General features: G+C 43.0%; 2 protein-coding genes and 1 long non-coding RNA gene across 22 annotated transcripts in view; 2 read left to right on the top strand and 1 right to left on the bottom strand.

Annotated features, from left to right (window-relative positions):
* The window catches only part of ARFIP1 (ADP ribosylation factor interacting protein 1), a 121,370-nt gene extending 117,438 nt beyond the window's left edge, over positions 1–3,932 (top strand). For all 17 annotated transcript variants that reach the window (XM_070261478.1, XM_003364539.5, XM_070261481.1 and 14 more), the window contains one exon: positions 2,071–3,932. In XM_070261478.1, coding sequence (XP_070117579.1) covers positions 2,071–2,226 — 156 coding nt within the window. In that variant the 3' untranslated portion in view covers positions 2,227–3,932. The remainder of the gene's footprint in view (positions 1–2,070) is intronic.
* A 3,548-nt stretch (positions 3,933–7,480) lies between these two features.
* On the bottom strand, positions 7,481–18,144 carry LOC111772535 (uncharacterized). Its single transcript, XR_002806464.2, has 4 exons — positions 17,994–18,144; positions 17,655–17,915; positions 10,960–11,020; positions 7,481–9,201 (listed from the first exon to the last, which is right to left on the bottom strand). It is a non-coding gene; the product is annotated as an uncharacterized lncRNA (long non-coding RNA).
* FHDC1 (FH2 domain containing 1) overlaps positions 18,075–21,803 on the top strand; it is a 38,052-nt gene continuing 34,323 nt past the window's right edge. The window contains exon 1 of one of the 4 annotated variants that reach the window (XM_023636425.2): positions 18,075–18,446. The gene's annotated coding sequence lies outside the window, so the exon portion shown is untranslated. Of the gene's footprint in view, positions 18,695–19,733; positions 20,230–21,803 lie in introns of those variants that run through there. The other 3 variants (XM_014737973.3, XM_070261463.1, XM_001501253.7) reach the window with 3 other exon arrangements.

The raw sequence follows: 21,803 nt of genomic DNA, 5'->3' as shown, positions 1-21,803 counted from the left end.
TGCATATTAAGAGGGGTGATTCTTTGGAGCCATTATTGTAAGAGTCCACTATAATGAAATACCTCACTCACCTCCTGAATTGCCTTCTAGAAACCTGCTCTTCCTATAATTATCCTTTTTCCTTAATAATTGCCCCAGGTTGAGGCTCATCATCTTTTGAAATATCGCCCAGATCGCAGAACCAGAGGGCAGAGGAGTTAGGGTTCTCCTGTCCCAGTGTTCTCCCTCAATCGTTCTTGAAAAACCGTATTGTCCGCACAAGTCCCTGTTTTTTTTTTTTAACTTAACTGTATGTATTTTTACTCCCCATTTATGACGCTAATCATTTTATGTTGCCCTGTGCTTTACTTATCCTTGTATTCTTGTGTCCCTAGTACAGTGCCTGATGCATAGTGTGAACTGTTTGGTTGTCGTCCGTGTTGACTCGGCACCAAAGGTTTCATTTAGAAGGGTGGCAGGCCTTAAATGTCTGACCAGATAAATTCAAGATATATCTCTTTTAGTTTGTACAGACATGTTTTAGTTTGTATTGTTTCATGCTATCTGGTCCTCTTAAACTATTTGCCTGCCAGAAACTTTCTCTTTGTCAGAGGAAGAGAAAAAATTCCTTTTGTTTTAAACGACATTTAGGTCAATCAGCAGTGCCAGAGGCTTGAAAGGTTTGAGTAGTTAGAGAGTTAACCCAACTTCCTCTCAAGGCTTGAGATATTAATTCCCTGGGTGTCAATACTTACTTTGTTTCTAGCCTCCCTCCTACCTTTTCCCTCCCGCTGAGAATGTAAGCTCAGGAGGGAAGGGGTTTTTCCTATATCCCCAACACGTAGAACAGTGCTTGGCACATAGGCAATACTTAACTAATATTTGTTGAATGACTAAATGAATGGAATAAAAAGTTATCTAAGATATTTTAAGTAAAAACCAGTTACTGAAAGTGTACATAGTGCAATCCATTTATATGTTTTAAATATTGTGTATATGCCTAGAAAATTTCTCAAAGGATGCACAATAAAATGTTAGTGATTCTCTGGGGGGGGCGATAAGTGCAGAGTGGATCAGGAGATTTTACTTTATAATCTTGAGCATATGTTATTTTTATAATATTTTAATTTTAAAAATAAAGGCTTTACAAATCAAACATATCCAATATAAACATGTTTGTGTTATTTCGTTTACAGAGGTAGATAGATGAAGAAATGGCTAGAGAGACTATGTGTGTATACGTTTATGTGTGTATATAATATAGTAAATACAAATGTCATATATATAAAATGTTATAACCTGTTTTTTCACTTAGCATTATACATCAGATGTTTTTACATCATTAAAAATTATAAAAGCTGAGCTTTAATGAATATTGCATCGGATGGGTAAATCAGAGTGTATTTTATACTTTATTGTTGAACATTTTATGGTTATAAATAAGACCTCAGGAAACAACTTTATTCAGAAATCTTTGTGATGCTTTGGTGATTTGTTGAAGAAGGATTCATAGAGGTAGTGTTAACTTGGTTAAACATTCTCTTGATCTCATTAGAAATAATAAGCATTGAAAATAAGAGTTGTATGAACTTTGAGTAAATAGGCTTTCTGGGCAACACTTGCTTCCCCTTGTTTATTTCTTTGCAGACAACTGCAGAATTTAAGTGGATAGCCTTTCAGTTTTACGTAAAGTTTAACCTTGATGATGTGCATACTTGGTATATAGCATGTGTCATACAGTCATTATTTATGTACAATTTTCCCTCTTCAGTATTTGATTTTGAGTATATTTAGTTTGAGGTGGGATTTAATGATATTTTTAATTAATGCTCTCAATAATGTTTGAAAATGATGAACAGAGTACATATTTAGTTTCTTAAACTGACCTATTTCCTTTAGGGAAATTAAAAAGTCATCAAAGGCTCAATGACCCTGCCAAGCAATGTGCGTTTGGTGTGTGTGAAGCACTTTGTCATTCTGAAAACAGCTGTTCCTGAGGAGACAGACGCTATTAAGACATGTAATAAGTCACCTCATATTTCATTGTCATTGTTGTTAATTCTTGCTCTTGTCACTCTGCCCTGTTCACAGGTTAAAGTATTGCACAATCAGCTGGTCCTTTTCCACAACGCCATTGCCGCTTATTTTGCTGGGAATCAGAAGCAGCTTGAACAGACACTTAAACAGTTCCATATCAAATTGAAAACCCCTGGAGTGGATGCCCCATCTTGGCTTGAAGAACAGTAAAATCACACCTGGAAAAAAAACAGAAAGTCACATGGTTATATTTCTAAACAAACCTAATAAGAATTAAGCAGAGTTGGGGGAAGAGGGAAGGAGTGACACCATTATAGTGATTCTTGCACAAACAGCTTTAATTTTTCCCTTTTTCATACTTTAACAATTGAACTGTTAAATTTGATAGGAAGGTGGGTGGTTTTAATGTAAACATAATTTCTATAATCTGAACACAATGATTTTCCTTTTTGAGAAATCCTTTTGTATTGTGAGGGTTGATGGCTATTTCTGTAGTTTGAAAACATCTAATATAGATTTGCACTGACAAGACAAAAATTCAAGGTTTTTGGTCCTGGAAATGAGGGCCAGTTGTAACTTTTCCAAAGGGAGGTTTACATGATTTGTATCAACATCAGATATTTTATATATGAATATATTAAACATCTTTAAAAGATTCATTTTCATCTATTGTCTTAAAGAAAAAAGAAACTATTTTGCAGAGTAAAATTATATGGTGTTCCTGCAGCATCCACACAGAGGTGGCAGCTCTAATGAATGAGTGATTGGCTTGTCGAGTTGTAGCAAATAATTTTTTAAAAATGAATCTGTACCATTGTAATTTTGTTTAGACTTTTTTTTTTTTAAAGACGCAGGAATCACACTGTCATTTCTATGAGGCTTTTGAGCTTATGAATTTGCATCACCCAAAGTCATTGGGCAGTTATATTAGCACTTCCTTTTGATTCGTAATGAAACCTGCTTAAGAGAATTTTTTCTGACAGGTGGACTTGGGAATAGAAATTCTTGATAGTTTCAAGAGTAGAAATCTGTGCTCAGAAAGCTAGTTTTTGGGTAAGTTCCATTTTGACAGAAGTGAATTCCTAGACAGCTTTCATTGACTTCCATATGTAACAATACCGGTTAAGCCTTAAATGACAGATATGTGCCTTCTCAGATACAGTAATTCTCATTCAACCAATGTACATAATCCATAAAGAAACCCCTTTCGGATAATGTTTGACGTGTCTGTTCCTTCCTTGGAAAGGAGCACTGTGTATAACTGTTGGGTTTCTTTGTATTTGTTAAACCACATTTAAGGTTTATGGTGAAATCAACTTTTGAATTTACTGTTTGGTTTTTCTTCATTCCTTTTGTGGAATGAGAAGACAGAGGAATTCTTTTCATTTGTGACATGGCACAGTGTCGTGGTCACAGGAAGAAAGGGGATTGGAAAGGCCAGTACTGTGTTAGCTGCTCAGCACTGCTGGTGTTGTGTTGTGGGGGTGGCCTGTCCGCTGTGTGGTTCTGTCAGTAATGTAATCCTTTTTAAGTATAAGCTCTCTTGATTTTTGTCATAGACATAAATTAATATTTTGAGAGGTGTCTCTTCACCCGTTCATTTCTTTTATGTTGAAATGAAGTACTTAAATTACTGTTATACATGAACTTTGTGGCCTGTAAGATTTGTTATATATGTTCAGATGCCTTTTAGCTGGCTTTTTAATTAATATGCCTGTTTTCAGTGCTTAATCCAATGTAATGTGACTGTAAATCATAGAGCTGTTTTAAATCATTCCCTCCTGTATATTTGTACTCCGAGAGAGCCTTATTTTATGTTTCCAGCGGAATTACTACTTGTGATAGTTCATTGACATTCCCCAGAATGTGCCTCTGGTGTGAATTTTGTATTCTTATTAAAAGTGTTTGCTGCAGTACCTTGTTTCTCTGGCTCTTCCTCATTTAAAATAAGAAGCAACTGCTTGGAAATTCTGAGGACATATGATTTGTCTTTTCCAAACTTTAAAAACAGTAACAAAAAATTATGCTTCTGTCGCTTGTAATTGTTTTATCTCAGGAAGTTTTTGTTTTCCCTCAACTGGAATCTCTTTTGGGAGCACAACCTGCCCCCTCTTAGCACATTTTAATAACAGTTGTAGTAGCCAAGGAAATAAATAGTTTCATGGGTTGATGATTTCTCAGAATAAGCTGACAATATCAGTGATTCTGAGTAGTGGGTACATGTGCAAAAGAAATAAGTAAATTAACATATTAGCCAGTTGTGTATTTATTTTGTTAGGAAAGTAATTCATATTCATTGTAGAGAAAAAATTGGAAGATAATTTCAAAAGATTGAAGATAAGTAACTTCCCAAGTAAGTACTGCATGGAACCAGCTAACCCCCTGAAGTTAGATATTTTAATTACAGTGATTTATATTACAAGCTGTAGTTTGAAATTCCTTAACATGCCTGCATTCAGTTTTGTACTCTTACCTGGTTATTCCCTTAGGTTAGATGCTTAGAAGTGAAAGTAAGCCCTCAAAGTATACACACTTTTAAGATTTTGTTATGTGTTATCAGTTTGCTTTCAAGACAGATTTTGCCAAGTTACACATCTAGGAGCATACGCATGTGCCTGTGTAGCATATTTTTAAGGCCAGTATGCATAAAAGGATGTAATGCGTATGATCAGCAGAACATTGCTTCATAAATTTTCTAAGTGGAAAGGGAAAAATTGTCAGGAAGATAAAGGCTGAACAATCAGGATTTGGGTTAGATTTGGAGTATGGACCAGGGGATAGATGGAAATGGCTGACTTTTCTTTCATTAAAATAGAAATTATTCAAGAAAAAAAGTGCAAATCTGTGAAATTGAACTCTTCACCCTGTTAAAAGATAAACTGAGGCATATTAAAAATTTTAACAGCTTATTTGAGCAAAAATTTGTTTGAATCAGGTGGCGCCAAACCAGAAGTGGTTAGGAGTGCTCCGCTGACAGGAGCTGGGGGCTAGACTTACATAGAAGAGAAGGAGGCAAAGCAAGGAAGTGACGTGATTGGCTGCAGGGTAAGCAGTTGCCTTAATGGGAAAGCCAAGTTGGCTGTTTGTGATTGGTTGTCCTTAAGTTGTGATTTCTTAACCTGGAGGCATTTCAGGCTTGTGTGGCTACTAAAGCATTAAAGCCCTCTCAATCTAATAGCTTCCTTGTTTAATTAATTTAACAATCCCAAAGCCTCCACATCTTAGGGCCCAGGGAGGACCTGGGCTTGCAGAAGCAATTTAGCTAAAATCTAGACTTTAAGAAGCATCTTTTCCATATTCAAAGCACACTGATAATGTTACTGAAGCTTATCCCACAGAGTGTGCAACTAGAAGCTTCCTTAGAGATTATCTGTTTTAACGCCCTTTTTTACAGATGAAGACACAAAGGCCCAAAAGTATATTAAACTGACTTAGCCAACCCGCCATCTCCAAATGTAATGCCAGATGATGATTTGCAACTAAATATATGAATCCCCCTTTAAATCCTGGCATTTCAACTGCCTAATTAATGTCAAGAGTATTGTTTCTTCTACTAAAGTTAAGTACAATTTGTATTAAATGTCTTCTCAGTTGAAAAAAATCTATCGACCCCCAAATGGATTCATATTAGGTACATTTCTAAGTATATACTACCTTCATTCTCGCAATCCACTGATCTTTAACCTAAAGTATTCTGAAAAAGAAATCATGTGAACCTGAAAAGTGTATATAAAGTAAAAGTATGCGTGTTGAAAAAGCTAAAGATAAATTTCTTTTAACCAAGGGACTGTTCATTCAAAGAAGAATGTATCTAACTCAAAATGTGCCCAGTCTCCTTTATGTGTCACCGGAGATACTGTAGGTGTGAAAAATAAAAGCAAATTATCTAAAACTGCTAGTTTAGTACATTTGTATGTAATTTGTACTAATTTTTGTGAAGTACTAAGACTACCTATATTCTGTAATAATATTCCTAAATATCTTTTGCCACCAGCTCTTTTCTTGAACCTTTTAGTTGCCTAAGAGAGGTGAGACCATCAGAGAGCCTTCACTCAATTCTAATCAAATTTGGGCACTTAAAAACTCTGATTCCCCCTGTAAGATTGCAGTTTTTTATATAGCCTAATAAGACTATCCAGTGAATAGACTATTTTCTGATCAGAAGGCCAGTTTTATTTTGCATTCGTTCAAAGCTTTTCCACAGGCCACACATTCTTTACTACTTTTACAATATAGCAAGACCTATTAAAACAGAAAGACAATGCAAACAGCTTTCTTCCTCTTTTCAGGACTTTCATTAAATTCTAGTCCATGTTCCCACTTGAAGGTTTCCTGCTCAACAGGTTTCTTGGCATAAATGAGCCTTTATAATAAATTGCCAAGTGGTCCTCCTAATGTACAGGAAACTGTGAAGTTCAGCTTTGTTTTTGTGAAATAAAGATTGACTCAGTAATTTATGAATTTTAAATGAGAACTATTTGTTTTTCTAGTATTAACTCTGAAATGGAAAGAGGAGACGATCCATGTGAGGAAAGGAAATTAGACCCAGTCTGAGAACCGTAACCCTATTTCTGTGCAGTTAATTGATTAATATACTATCAGAGCTGGGAATTTCAGTGACATTTTTACAAATGAAACTTCCACACTAAACCAAAACCACAGTTTGTTTTGTTTGGGCCCACGCTGGGTTTTGCCAGAAGCATCCTCTGTCTAAGATTGTGAGCTTTCTGCAACTATGATTTATCATGAATTGTTGATTCATGAGGAAGATGAAAGAGGAACAAGATACCATTTTGTTGATCTTAAACTAAAGTAGCTTTCCATGATTTAGACTTCCATAGCACTGCTTTTGGTACAGGTGTACGTGTTTGTATAAATATCTTAGGGGTGAAATGTACACCTTGCTGGCATGGGGCACATGAGGAAGAAAAATTTAAACCATATTAGTCCTCACTATATCTTGGGCCTTTGATTATTAAAGTTCTAAAGAAAAAGCAAACTCTGACCGTAAAAAACACTTTTTTTTTTCCCATTCAAATAAGTGGAGGGTATTATGGGGTATGGAGAGGAAAGATAACTTTATTCCTGTCGGCTTGCTGAAAAGTTTTAACTTATGGAGTTTTTAGAATAGCAAAGCACTGAAATTATTTATATATGTGACTTTACTTTTCTCCTCCCCAGAAATGACTTCTAATTCTATATTAGGAAGCTTTTTATGAAAAACTACCCAAAGTTTGAGGCAGATAATTATAATTCTTTCCTTTGAGGAATAGATACTTATGGCTAGACTCTAAGCTTTTGAGAAAGGTGTAGTGTGTGCCTTTTTATTCCCAACTCCTTGCATAGTTCTTACCTCAAAGGAGCCATGTACCAAAAAATTTGCTCAGTTTTTTTATACAAAATTCAAATGCAGAAAAGCATTTGGTGGTTGCACCGCTGTTTCATCTCAATGACTTACAAAGGAGGCAGTACACTTATAATTTATTTGAAATCAATGCCAGGTTGCTACCTAAGATACCACGATGTTTACACAAGAATAGCCAGCTAAAGAAAATGTAGAGAAATTGGCAGAATTAGAAAAATCATTTTGCAGCCCCCACTGAAATATTGATTCACACAGGGATCACCAGTGGATACTAAAATCATTAGAGATTGAAGGAAAACAGATTATGTCCATAATACCAAAACGCTACACCACATATTACTCAATGTGAAGGGGGAAAAAGTACCATTAATGAGAGATTTGTGCTTACGATCTAACTCAAGTGATCAAAGTTAACATCACTAGTCACCTGATAATCATGTGCCTCCAGATATAATGCAATATAAATTATGCAATATCACTTACGAGATATTTTTGCTGGAATTGTTTAACCTGAAACTAATCAAGACTTTTGCCTGAAATTCCAGTGTACAGAAAATACAGAGGGTTGAGGAATAAGTTAAATGACACCATGAGGAATCAACGATAAATTCAGAATCTGGGACATTCTACAAAATGATTGGCTTGGTTTCTTCAAAAAGTCAGTCACAAAGGAAAAAATTATTTTAGAAATATTGTTATAAAATACACTTTAGATCACAGTTCAAAAAATAGCTATGTAAAACATTTGGGGAACAACTGAATAGGCTGAATGTGTATTTGATGCCACTAGGGACTTCTGTTAATTTTTTTAGGTATGATATTATATCGTGATAATGTAGGGGAATAGCCTTATAGGAGATGCATGCCTAGAGTATTCAAAGGTGGAATGGCATGATGTCTGCAATTTACTTTTATTATATTTTATTGAGGTCATATTGGCTTATAACATTCTGTAAATTTCAGGTGTACATTAGTATATTTCAGCTTCTGTATAGACTGCATCGTGTTCACCTCCGATAGTCTCGTTTCTATCTGTCACTATGTGTATGTGCCCCTTTACCCCTTTCACCTTCACCCCACCCCTTGCAATTTGCTTTTAAATGGTTCAGCAAAAACAAATGCATTCATACATACTCACATAGAGGGAAAGCTGGAGGAGAGAAAGAGAAAAGGAAGGAGAGAAAGATGTCTTAAAGTAAATATGGAAGTATGTTAGCAATTGTTGAAATGGGTGGATATGTGGGGTTTCACTGTACTACTTTCAACTTTTCCTTTTTTGAAAATTTTCGTTTAAAAAACCTAGGGTATTTGGTCCAGAAATGCAGGGAGGATTCTTTCGCACTTTCCCCTCTTGCACCAGGGTGGCAATCAGGGTTTTTTTGGTACAGCCAATGACGCTGCTTGCTTCACTCCTGCACTTATCAGAATCCCCCTTCTAGCATGTGAAAGACATTGGTTTGTACTTGGAGACAGAGAAATTCAAGAAAGGGTAAAGTTGAACAGTTTTCTGTTTATCAGTAAAAATTACAGAAACTGGGCAATGGAAGAAGCAGAAATAGTTTAGGATACAAGACTAATTAGAAAAAAGAAGTCATGGGGCCCACCCGGTGGCACAGCAGTTAAGTTCGCATGTTCCAGTTCGGTGGCCCAGGGTTCACTGGTTTGGATCCAGGGTGTGGACATGGCACCGCTTGGCAAGCAATGCTGTGGTAGGCGTCCCACATAGAAAGTAGAGGAAGATAGGCACGGATGTGAGCTCAGGGCCAGTCTTCCTCAGCAAAAAGAGGAGGATTGGCAGCAGATATTAGCTCAGGACTAATCTTCAAAAAAAAAAGAAAAAAGAAGTCATGTAGGAAAACATACGTTTACTAAACTAGATTTTTCTCTCTCTTGTTTCTCCTCAACTTTCTAAATAGCTGTTGGAAACTATATGGAAAGTTAAGCCCAAAAATAAAACACTAACTTTATTTTAGCTTAATGCCAATGGTTTCTTCTGTCTCAATTTTTTCCCCTCTTCTCATAAATATTCATGTACTACCATTCTGTACTATTACTCCAGATTTCTTAAACTTAGCTGCTTATAGCTTCATTTATTTTAGCAACTTAGACTGTTTAAAATAAATTATATCTGTACGTTGATAATTTTTAATAACATTTTCAAGCTGAAAAGTATTTCATGAGCTGGCCAAATTTCCCCTAATTCACACTTCTTAAATTAATAAAATAGCTTAAATCTTTAAAGAACTCCCCAAATAAATAATGGATGTTTACATTGTTCTTAAATTCTCTGTTTCCTGTTCCCTCACCCCTACCTTAAGTCAGAACAAGGAAAATTCTGTGGATTAAAGTCTTCTAACTAGTTTACACCAATAATAGAAGCAGCAAAAAGCCGAGACAATGTTTTGAGAAGTGAGTTTTTACCATGGCAATGGTTACTATATAATCACTGGTACTATCTAGTGGGTTGAAAAAAATCTATGTAAATTTAAACGGTCATGAGTATTTGCTGAATGACTGGTCAGCTTACCCATGTTGACTTTCATCACCTGATTCCAGTAACACCTTCAAGAGGTTCAGATGGCCCCTGAAATGGGTCTAACAGTTTCTTCTTAGACTAGTGTTGGCCACTGGAGAAGGCTAGACCTTAATTCATCATTTAGATTTCCTATGGTATTGTCTTTTAAACCATGTCTTTCTGTTCTTTAAACTTTATCTAAAAACACTCGCTATACTTCCTTGTGAAGTTCAGTTAGCATTTTCCTCCAATTAAGCCAGCCATAAAACAAGAGAAATTAGTTAGACATTGCAAATGAACGGCCTAAGTCTAATGGTTTTTTTTTTTTTTTTTTTTTTTTAATATAGGAGACCTTGCCTAAAGTCACAAGGGAAGAGAAAGTAAGTATTAAAGCTTCACAGCAGGATCTGGTCCTAATTTGCCTCTTTGTCCTTTAGAAATTTAAAAAAAAAATTACAGGGGCCGGCCTGGTGGTGTAGTGGTTAAGTTTGCACACTCCACTTTGGAGGCCCAGGGTTCGCGGGTTTGGATCCCACATGTGGACCTGCACACTGCTCATCAAGCCATGCTGTGGCAGCATCCCACATACAAAATAGAGGAAGATGGGTACACATCTTAGCTCAGCAACAATCTTCCTCACCAAAAAATATATATATATGACATAATGAGAGGCTGTAGTGCTCTCTTTGGGTTTTCAAGCTTTTGGAGTCACCATTTGTGCTCATGCCTAGAGCCATGAAAACAAGTCTTTTTCCCAAGACAATAGTTGCAGTCCAAGCTACTCCAGACTTCCTTGCCAGTGACCCCAACACTGACCTTGACTTATTCTAGGAAGAACGCTGCCTGTTTAGTTCTTTTGGCTCATTTTTATGTGAATTCCTATTCACTAGCGGTGAATTGAGATCACTCAATTAAGAAAAACTTCATTCATGATTAATTTCTAGGGTGCTGACTTTTCATATTATAATATCTTTTTTCCTTACAGTAGCCTCTTTGGAATCTTGTTCACCCAGCCTATGGAAGCAGATTACCCAAGCAGCGATGGAGCAGACAGCTGTCTTACCAAGGGCATGCTTAGCCCCTCCTCGTTTGAAATCAGGAATCCCTGTCTCTTTGGTGTTGTCCTAAAAGGAGGAGAGGATCACAGTTACATGCTTCCATTCTCAACCCACTATCAAATTTCAGAAGAGAGAACTCCATCCCAATCACTTTTCTTGCAAAACCGTGTCAAGGCTGGAGGTGTTTGCAGCCAGCACTGGGCTGCACTGCTTTGGGTCGAGCATTGGCATGTCTTCTGAAATGTTTCCCCTGACTGATCTATGCACGTCTACATTTCTTCAGTTCGCCATGAAATGTTATGCTATCTGGCTGTTTTCTCCATGTGCTCTTATATCCTGCTTCAAAGAGTTTGAGTCTCATCTGATGGATTCCCTTCTGGAATTCCATTCCGATCCTCTTGAGGGCAGAACTGTTTTGAACATTTTTGTAGCCATCTATGTGCCTTGCACACAAAAGGCGTTCAGTTTTGCCAATAATGACGATTATCATTGTCAGAGCCTCTAGCTTTGAAGGACTAGAGGTCCACTGGTGTCATTTGCTGGTGATGAGGACCAAGTTTAGTTGGCAGAGACACTGACTAACTCTATTGTCAGAGCGCTGGAGTAGCTACTACTGAGATGTGAAGATGAATAAGACAGCCATGCCCTCAAACTTTTTGGTTTAATGGGGAGAAAGTCTACACAAATCCTGGGAATGAATGGTGTGGAGAGGGGAGGGACCAGTGCGCGGAACATACTATTAGTGGTTGAGTGTGGAAGCAGCCAGCCTTCAGTTCCAAATTGGAATGTCTTGCACATCTGTGTGTGTTGGGTGCAGAAGGGTGCATTTTACCATTCTACCATGGCAGCTTGGTCACTAGAAATGGTCCTATCCATATTGTCAAACTAAACCTCATATAAATCAAATCTTAAATATAGTACAATATTATTTCTTTGTAGGCTTCGAGTCTGAACACTTTTTTCCCCTACCAGTCAGACTAACAGAATGCTTGATCCTTTTTCACCTGGTAGCACTAGAGTATATTTGGACAAAGAGGCAGAATTTGTCTACAGCTTCTAGGTCATCAGGAGAGAACTGTTGGTCAGAAGATTTAGCAGTTTAATATGTGACCTTAGTTTCCATCTGGAGGTCAACCTGATTGTTCCCATTTTTAAGAAGAAAAAGAAATTAATAACTAGTTACCTAGCTGAATGTGTGGGTTATAACTAGGCACACAAGGACTGGGGTGCATGAGTGTTTCAAGGTCGCCTGAGGAAGCCTTAGAATCTGCAAAAATGGCTTTCTGTAATTTGAAAACAATTCTGATAAAGTCCTTTATTGTCGTTTCAATTATTGCAGCCTAATGAAGAAGAAATAAGCTTATTTTGACAGGGAAGACACACATGCAAAACATGTCTTTGCTGGTTGTCTCAAGAGCTTTGTCTAAAGTAGAATGACGTGTGACTTCTCTTAAAAATCAGGATGGGAATAAAAATTTGGGGGTGAGTCATAATCTCCATGGCTTTCCCTTCTTTTCTTACGTCCCTGTGCCTGCTCCAGCCTTCTGAATTAGCCCCTCTGATTTCTTTATGGTGCCTCTACCCAGCCTGTCACACAGGACAAAGGTCTTTGAACCATCACATGACTTCTGTAGACTCTGTACTGTGAGCATGGGGATCACATGGGGCCCCCTTTTTTATGAGCCCTTGTGCAGTGGAGCTGCTGGGGTAGAATTCCTTCCTCTGCTCTCCCCTTCAGTAGACGAGGTTTCACCTGATTATGGCCAGCGGGCAAGTAGACGCCCTCAGAATTTAGACTTCTTATTGAGATCAACTATGAACAGGGCATGCTTGTAAAGGAAAGAACACAAAGCTAGAAAATATGTTCAGATCTTTGATAATGGCGGGTACAGAGAGAGGAATGAAGATGTGTGAATGAAGATGTGTAAACATCTAGCATTTTCTCTGCTTTCCCTTATTTATACTCCTCTTAAAATTACAAATATGATGTGTCTTTGTGTCCCCAAACTTGAGGTAAATAAGAATCCACAGTGAGAGGGTATTCAATTTCCCTGGGAAGAAAAATTACCTCTTTTGTGTGTGTGTATGTGTGAAGCCATTTCCGGCATAAAAATAATTCCATTGTACAGTGTAAATTAAAGTCCGGTGTTTAATTGCGTGCTTGCCCTGCACCCCCTCTGACCCCCCCTGCCATGTAACACAGACACCCCAGTGACACAGCCCATCAATCACTCCCCAGGAAGCCTGACACAATTCAATTCAAAACTCAAAAATTCAGAAATTCATTTACCTGTGTCTTCAACAAAGAGGTGTGGTGGGGAGTGAGCCCAGGGTTTTACTTAGAAAACCAGCAACATCTCAAGAAAAATTAAAAGTAAAGTCGTTTACTCTTTTCTCTTGTCCTGAGAAATCACCACCAATCAAAAGATACTTTGTACGATAAATTTTATGACCTGATATACAATTTAACACACAAAAGTTGATCATACGCACAAAAATACTAGATAAAAGGAACTTAGAAAAGTGAGGGAAAACTTTTTCATCCACTTTAAACTACAAATGGCTGAATGCTTAGTACCACCCCTCTGAGTTCCATCAAATACAGGAGGCTCTTGTTCAGGGGCGGCCAGCAAGTTAGGAGAGAGGATGGAAAGAGAAGTCCTGGCTTAACCCCAATGCACCCCTTTTAGTTTTAGCCCGCTCAGGCCCACAAGAGGATGTTAAAGGTGAGCTAACTGTGATGCTTAAGAGTTTTGGTAGGAAATTTCTTTATGGCCTAAGCCAGTCAAAACTTGAATGATGGTATTTCCACTAAAAGCCTAACTCTCTTTACTTTCTCCCCAATGGTCCATTTTAATTATTTCTATAAATCTGCCTTGAGAAATATTAAGATACTAATTGTTACGGGCTGGTTTTGTTGTTTGCTATCATATCCAAAGTATTTACCTTCTTACTAAAAACAGAAGCTTAGCGCAAAGGGATCGTTCATAACTGGTCTGCTAAACGAAGTATACACCCAATTTCAAGGGGAGTAAAAAAGGCTTTACAAATTGCAAAGCCACCAACATGTCCTTTTGCCCACCTTTATATGCCCTACAAAGTCTTGCATGGGACGTGCACATAGCATTTCCCCAGGGAAACACACATACACGCGCGCGCACACACACACACACACAAACACACCCCACATACCAATATTGTTGATTTATTGGGTTTCTGTTTGGGGACTGCCTATACTGTGTGTGTTATGGTTTCAAATTACTATTTGCTCTTCTCACTTCTTAGAAGGGTAAACAACTTGAAAACAGTTAAAACCGGTAGGAAAAGAAATTGGCATCTGACATACTCTTTAACTCAATTCCTCTTGCAGAGACTCACACACTTGTTTTCAACAATGGGTAGTGGAAAGAAGTGATTCGCTTTTTTGTTGTTTTAAAGCTATTTTTCTCCTTAAAATTTGAATAAGATAATAGCCAGATCCGACATGTACAATTAACACCAACCAATTTTCTAAGGACTGTACCAATTGTCAACTAAAAAAAAGGCCTAGCTGAAGGTTTTTGGGGTAAAAATTCTGATATATACAGTATGTCTCTTTCCCTAGTTTCATCTTCCATCTTGCCTCGAAAACACACACATACACACACACCCCTGAAAAGAGAAAATGGACAATTTGCTGTAAGGAAACATAGATAGGCAGGGACAAAGGTCATCGGATGTCTAATTACCTCATTCCTATATGTTGGGTAAGCGTGGTCCTTAATCAATCCTACCCTCAAAGAAACCGGGCACTGGTATTGACAAAGTACCTGTATTTACTTCTGGCGAGGGAAATGCTGCTGATGCTGCTATGGATATCAACATCACATGTGGAAGCATTTTCTATTTAAAACTTTCAGAAATCACTACTTAGCATCCAGAAAAAAAGTTTCTCCTTCTTAATGATCAGAGCCTAGTCATTACTTACTATATTTAAAGGCAACTATTTAAATTTCTTAGCCTGCAAAAATAAAACATCATTTTGTCAGTTCAAAGTTCTTTGGGAAATTAGAGCAATATAGTGTGTGCATTTTGCCAATAAGACATTTGATGCAAATTTGCATTCACAGCGATAGTAACAATTGTGCTGATTTTATTTTACGCTTTCCATCCTTTGAAGGAAACGAGGTCTAGCAACTTCTCTGAGAAATGGCTGTTGCTAGAAGGGTTAGTGAGTCTTTGTCTGCAAGTCTGTTTAACTAGAGTTGGTGGAGTTCGTTTCTTTTGCAGTTTCCAATTTTAAGAGTAAGGACACAGCCTATAATCTAAATACAGAAAAACTGATCTCATCAGATACGTTTTAAGAAGAATAAAGATTAAGTAAGTCTCAGTCTGTATCAGAGAGAGAGAAATTTAAAAATCAGTTTGATGCCTCACTCCCATGGCAGAGGGGACTCATTTCAGTGTGTCCACTGTGGTTCCCTGGAGCCCCAGGAAGTCAGCTCACGGGTTAGACTTACCCCCTAAGCAAATAAGGCTATTTTAGAACAGTAAGGTATTTTTTTTTAGAAAGGATCCTGAAATTTGATTCATTTTGGTTTGAAATCTTTGTTTAATGGCTCCTAATGCCAGATTCAAATACAAAATGCTGTATGTAGGAGAAACTGAAAGCTTCTCAGGGCTGAGGAGATAACACCAGAAGAAGGAAACATGAATTGAGCAAAGGGCATGGAGCAATCTGGAAGGGACAGCCTGGGGAGAGGGAAGAGCAAGCTGCACTGAGAGCATTCTTCCATAGAGCTTGGAACTGGCACGTTGTAAGGCCTGTTGCCTGGGCCATGCTAAGCTACTAACACTCTCCCTGAGACGTTTGGCTTGCTTGAAAAAGTGCAAGCTGGCCACACTGTGCACTGCTCAAGAGCCCTGGGCAGTAGCCGCAAATTCCAGGGGCTGGGCTGACTTTAGGCCCCCCTGGCTCGAGGTGTCTTTCCAGCCTTGCTTGCTGACAGAGTGGCTGGCACATCTCTGGAGATAGAGGCGGATGGCAAGTCCTAACCCTCAAGCATGCACCTCGGTGAGATGAGGGAGTGGCTAACAATAAGCATATTAATAGACAAAGAATATATTGTCCTCTAGATTTGCAGGCTTCAATCCAATCCCTCGAGACATTAACTCTATTTGAGAGCTGTGCTCTGCTCTATTCGGGGACTTTTTGGCCTCCTAATATGCACAGCATACAAAATAAGAGTCGAATAATCATGACACGTTCAGGGGCCGCACCCAGCGCTGCTTGAGTGAAACAGGATGCTTGAGACTGTGGGAGATGAAGGTAGGATGCTTCTGGAGTGTCGGGCTGAAGAATGCCATCTTTCTCCTGTAGGCACATATGGGAACCTACAGAAGGTTTTGAACAGGTAGGTAATGTGATGAAATCAGACTTTTAAAAACACTGACCTGAGAGCAGAGTCAGGGAGAAAAGAAGAGAAGGAGAAAGAACACTGAGGCAGTGGACGCAGGACTCCAATTTAACTTCTCTAAGCTAGAAAAATACAGAATGTAGGGTTTCTAGGATTGTTGTGAGAATCAAGTGTGATGCCTGACACATGGCCGGCAGCAGATAGATATCAGTTCCCCCTTCTGTAATGGGGGCTAGTGCAGTGGCAGTGGCTATAAAGTCCAGATGTAAGAGCAGCAAATTTGGCAAACACTTGGATATAAGGAATTTAGAAGAGAAAAAGAGCCAGAGGAAAGCTGGGATTTCAAATTTTGAAAATCAAGTCTTAAGTAAGGGGTGTGGACAGGAAGAGGACTAGTTTTGAGAGAAAGATGAGTTGACTTTGGACACTAAATTTGGACTTGAGATATCCAGGGACAAAAAGGATTCACGGCTCACCATCATAGAGTGAAATCAGAAGCGGATTTACCTCGGAACTCAAGTTTTCATGCCCCTCACTTTCCCCGGACACTTCCAAGGACACATGTCTAGTGTTGTGTTTGGAAGTTTTTATTGTTCTTCTTTAAAAAGCTCCCTCAAGAGTTATACAAGCTTCAGGCCCCACAAAATCAGGACCTGTCCAGGTTCAAGTCAGAAGACAGCACCCATGGGATGGTGGGAGATAAAGAGTTGGAAGAATCCAGTTACTGTCCTCAAAGGACAAGAAGGGTCAGCAGAGGAGGCCAGAGAGGCAGACAGAAGGCCTGTAGGCCAGGAGGCTGCAGGGAGATCAAAGCGATGCTGGGCAGAGGATGGGTCACTGGACTTGACCCCTCAGAAAAGTGCCTGAGTTTAGAGTACACTCTCAGTGGAGTGCGAGGGAAGCCCAGGCTGGGGGGAGGGGGCTCGAAGAGGAGGAAGTGTGCAGCGGGGGCGGTGGACCTCTCATCTTCGGAGGCTGACAGAAAAGAAAAGGAGAGGATGCCATTCCACTTCTCATTTTGATTTTCTGTAATTTCATTTTATCTGTTGAATCTATTTCTCTTCATGGTGAGTGTAAGCCTGCTCAACAGCTAAGAAATGAGCTATTGGCTGGCGTGGATTTTGTTTGTTTTTTTGTTTGTTTCGGTTTTCACCCTAACAGCTTCTCTCTTTTTCTTTCTTTCTTTTTTTTTTTAATCCATATGGAGGTTGGGAATTCTGTTCTGGGAGCTCAGGCGCTGAGGACCAGGGTGGAGGGGTGGAAGACATCAGGCACCAGAGGCTGGAAAAGCTCTGGTCTGTTACCTGGGATCACGGTGTCAAAGGTAGCGATGACTTCACCCCCGCAGAGGGTTCCTCCCCAATCCTGCAACTGATTTCCGATCAGCCGGTGTGCCCGGGAGAGGTTTTCTTCGACTGCTCGTTTCTCCCTGCGCGGCGTCACAAATCACTTTGAAAAAAGATGCGATTACATGTTCCCCGGTTTCCTCCTGTGAGAAGCCTTTCCCAGACAGCGTCTGTTCATGCGATCAGGCTTGGAGTGGAGCTTTTCTTTTCTTTTTTGTGCTTAAAGATAACCGAAAGCTCCCTGTTACCAGCATCATTGAGACGATTTAAAAAAAAAAAAAAAAGTAACAAACTTACAGGTCTGCAGGCCCCGGGGAGGAGCTGACCTTTGGGAAGCTCTGCCCAGCAAGGATTCTGCTACACGGGCTAGGACGGCTCACTCAAGCGCTGCCTAGCGCTCCGGGGAGAAACAAGTGCGCGGCAGAGGTGGCCTGGCGCGCGTTTGTGTGGGCGTGCATGAGTGTGCGTGTGCGCACGTGTGTGTGCGCGCGTGTGCGCAGGGGAGGGTGCCGGGGAGGCTGCCGCAGAGGCTCCTTTGTGGAAGGCACTTGCCGCTTCAGAAGCCAGCTTGGCGCCTCCCCTTGCTGGTTCCACGAGGACACCTGGCTCTTCGCAGTCGGCACCTCTCCCTCCCCCGCCACCCCTACTTCCCTCGGTGGCCGGCCAGCCGGCCCCGCGCCAGCCTTCGCGCGCGGGGAGCAGCGTGCCCAGTGGCGGCTTCCAGGTCCCCGGGGCCCCGCGCAGGTGAAGGTGAGCTCCTCAGCGCCGACGTAGGAGCTCGGAGGGTGGAAGGGGCCGAGCAGGAAAGGGCGTGCTGTCCTTTGCGGCTGGCGCTGGGAGCAGCCTCGTCTGCAGCATTGTTACCTGAGGCCCCGGCTGCGCCCCGCCCCGCGCCGCCCTGCCCCCTCGCGGTCCGGGCAGCCGGGCTGCAGTGACCGGGGAAGAGGCGGCAGCGCCCGGAGACAGCGGGCGGCGCGCAGCGAGGAGCGCCGGCTGCGGTGAGTGTGAGCTGCGCGGCCGAGGCAGGGGCGCCCACGGCCCGGGGGCACCGGGAACCGGAGACTCCCCGGCTCCAGAGGGGCGGGGCGGGGATCAGCCTGGACCCGGAGCTGCGGCGCCGGGTATCGGCTGCCTTCGAGCCTTACTGGGAAGGCTGGGGAGGTTTGAGCTCCCTCCACACCGACCCAGGGGACTTTGGTGGCTTCATTCCCCAGGACGCAGAGGACAGCGATCGATCCCTTGAGGCGAACACGCGCGGATCTGGACCCGCGTGCGGAGAGCGAGCTAGGTCGGGGCTCGCGGGCCGCCTCCGGGTTGGACGTGGGTCAACTGACTTAGCTTTAGCTGCTAGGGCTTTTGGATAGACTGCGCCCCTACTGGATCCCCGCCTGTCCAAGAGCGCGCGACTGGGGGCGCCGCGCCAGAACCCTGGCCAGCGGAGAGCCACGACTTGACCCTCCTGACAGTGGGTGCGGGCTGAGCGAGGGCTGCGTCTGGGTGATGCAGACCGAGGACAGGACAGCTCTCTGTTGGGTACACTCGTTCTGGTCGTGAGAGTTCAAGTTAGAAGTTGCGCCCTGCGCTCATGGAAGTTTGCAGGGGAAGCGGTGGGCTGGCAGGTGACCTCCAGCCGCTGCACTGCCCCCAGCTCGGGGCCAGCGGGCTCTCGGTTTAATCCTCCGACCAAACGCCAGGAGTCTCCCCTCTCTGATTTTCTCGCCGGCTCTTCCAGGCTCCCTTTGGCTGAGCCGCAGTGCGGCCGTGTGGCTTTCTCCCTCGCGCCCGGGACCGTGACCGGGACCTGGGGAGGTTCACCGCGGAGGTTCGAGGAGAGAGTGGAGCCCGTGTCCGCGAACCAGGAGGACCCCCCGCCTTTCGCTCCAAGCACAGAGACACATTCCCTAGTCAACCCGTTTCTCCCCGCCACCCGCCAGCTTCTGGGAGCTTCGTGTAGCTGCCCTCGCGGAGGGGGCGGGCACCCGGGATGCCCGTCCGGGGGTGGGGGGGGCGGGTATAAAGCTAGAGCCCTCGGGGCAAGGGGGCGGGGCCGAGTGACACCATGGCCCGCCCCGACCCGCCGGCCGGAGGGTCCTCGGGAGGGGCGAACCGGTGCGCCTGCTGCTCCAGTTGCTTCTGCTCCAGGACGTGCGGACGCCTGGCGCGTCCAGCCCTGCCCCGGCGTCGGCGCTGTCGGCCCCGCTGTCCCCGCACGGCAGGCAGCGGCCTCGCCCCGGCACGCGACCCTGCCCCGCCGCGCGGCCGCCGCAGAGCCTGCGCGGAGCGTGTGGGCGTCCCTCCCCGCCGCGCGCCCGCGCCCCTCCCGCCGCGGCCCAGATAAAGACGCCGCCCGGGGCTCGCGCCCGCCTTCGGGGACCTCCCACTTGGGGACCTCCCACTTGCGTCCCTCTTGCTGCCGCCACACTCTGAACGGGGCTCCCCGGGGGATCAGACGGACGCGGCTGTGTGGCCGTCGCTGGCCAGGGGCTCGCGGCGCTCTCCGAGTCTTTTGTGCCGCGGAGCCGGTGGCGCTTCGGTGAGTGGCTGGGGCGGGACGCGGGCGCGGGGTTGGGGGCGGAAGGACGCGGTGGACTGCTCGTCGGTGCAAAGACCTAGGAAACTACTGTGTGTCCAGTAGTTTTTGAAAGAAATTGTGCCCCCGGTGTCCCCGGATCTAGTAGTCAGTTTTCAAACATCTGTTTGCGCTGAAACTGCCCCCAGTGTTCGGCCGTCTGTGGCCCCCTCTACCGACCCACAGTTGTCTTCCTGGAAGGAGTTTCGGGCTCTTCCCTCCCTCTCTCTAGAGCATCCTTTGGCGCTTGTTTGCTTTTTTCCTTGGTTTGGAGACAGTGAGAGAAACTGACAATGCGCATTCAGAAACGTTCCGTACCCGCTCTCAGGGTATCGCGCTCGGGGCCATCTGTGAAATGTTAGTGTTGTGCTGCCATTGAACGCGCCGACTGGAGACGGGGTTGGGTTTTTTCTCGGCTGGCCAGACAGTGCCACGGCGAGGAGTGGGATGTTGCCAGCTGTGCTGCGACTGTGTGATTGACATTCCATGTTTAATAATCAAGAGAGGTTTTGAAAGATACGTGGTGGAGGAGGAGCCTTTTCCCAGTAAGTTAGTGAAGTGAGAGCAAAGATTCCGTATTTGAGAATTGCCTGTATTTCCCCCGCCCTTTCTTCTCCCCCACATAAAGTAGGGCTGTGTGTTCCTCTGTCTGTTCTCTCCAAACCCGGCTTGCTCTGCCCCCGTTTGTCGTCAGAAGGGTGTGGGCCAGCCCTGCCGGCTCCCACCTCGTCTGTGACACATGTCAGGAGTCAAGAGAAATGGTTTTCTGGCAGGTTTTCCTTGGCGTGTACTTTTGATTATTGTTGACCTAGGGAGTGAGTGACTAGCTGAGCAACAAGGCCCCGCTAACCCTCCTTCAGGAAAGCTCTGAGCTCTGCACTGACGTTCAGGAACATATTTTCTTCCTAAATACTCTGTGAAATGAAGCATACATGCTTTCTCTTTTCTTCCCTCCCACCCACTCCCTTCAAGAGAATAGAGCTTCAGGGATGTTTCTTTTCTTTTCTTTTGTTTTAGCTTCCAGATTTTTTTTTTTCTTTTTCTCCTCAAAGCCCCCCAGTACATAGTTGTATATCCTAACTGTGAGTGCCTCTGGTTGTGCTATGTGGGACACCCCCTCAGCATGGCCTGATGAGCGGTGCCATGACCCCGTCCAGGATCCGAACCCGCCAAGCCCTGGACCGCCAAAGCGGAGCGCGGGAACTTAACCACTCCGCCACGGGTAGGTGGCTACTCCAGCGATGTTTCTGACCCCAAAAGCAAAGTAATGCCGGCTGTTTAGTCAAGAAGAGTTTAGGAGGGGCCAGAGGGCTTCTTTGAAGACCCTTATGAACTTTCTAATTCTAAGACTTTTTACCTATGATCAGCTAAAGGCTAAGTACGTGTTCGCAGCGTCCCGTATTAAAAATTCACATAGTTAAAAGATGCTCAGCTGAGTCGCGGTCTCCCCCGGGGCTCCATTGCTCAGACACACCCCCGATGGGTCCTGATGAGCTCTCAGGGGACTTGAAGAGCAGTTCTCATCCTCAGAGCCTTAC

The sequence above is a fragment of the Equus caballus genome, chromosome 2 (assembly GCF_041296265.1).
Source record: "Equus caballus isolate H_3958 breed thoroughbred chromosome 2, TB-T2T, whole genome shotgun sequence".
Classification (NCBI taxonomy): Eukaryota; Metazoa; Chordata; class Mammalia; order Perissodactyla; family Equidae; genus Equus; species Equus caballus.
The sequence above is the reverse complement of the archived record's forward strand: the minus strand, read 5'-3'. Positions and strand labels throughout refer to the sequence as shown.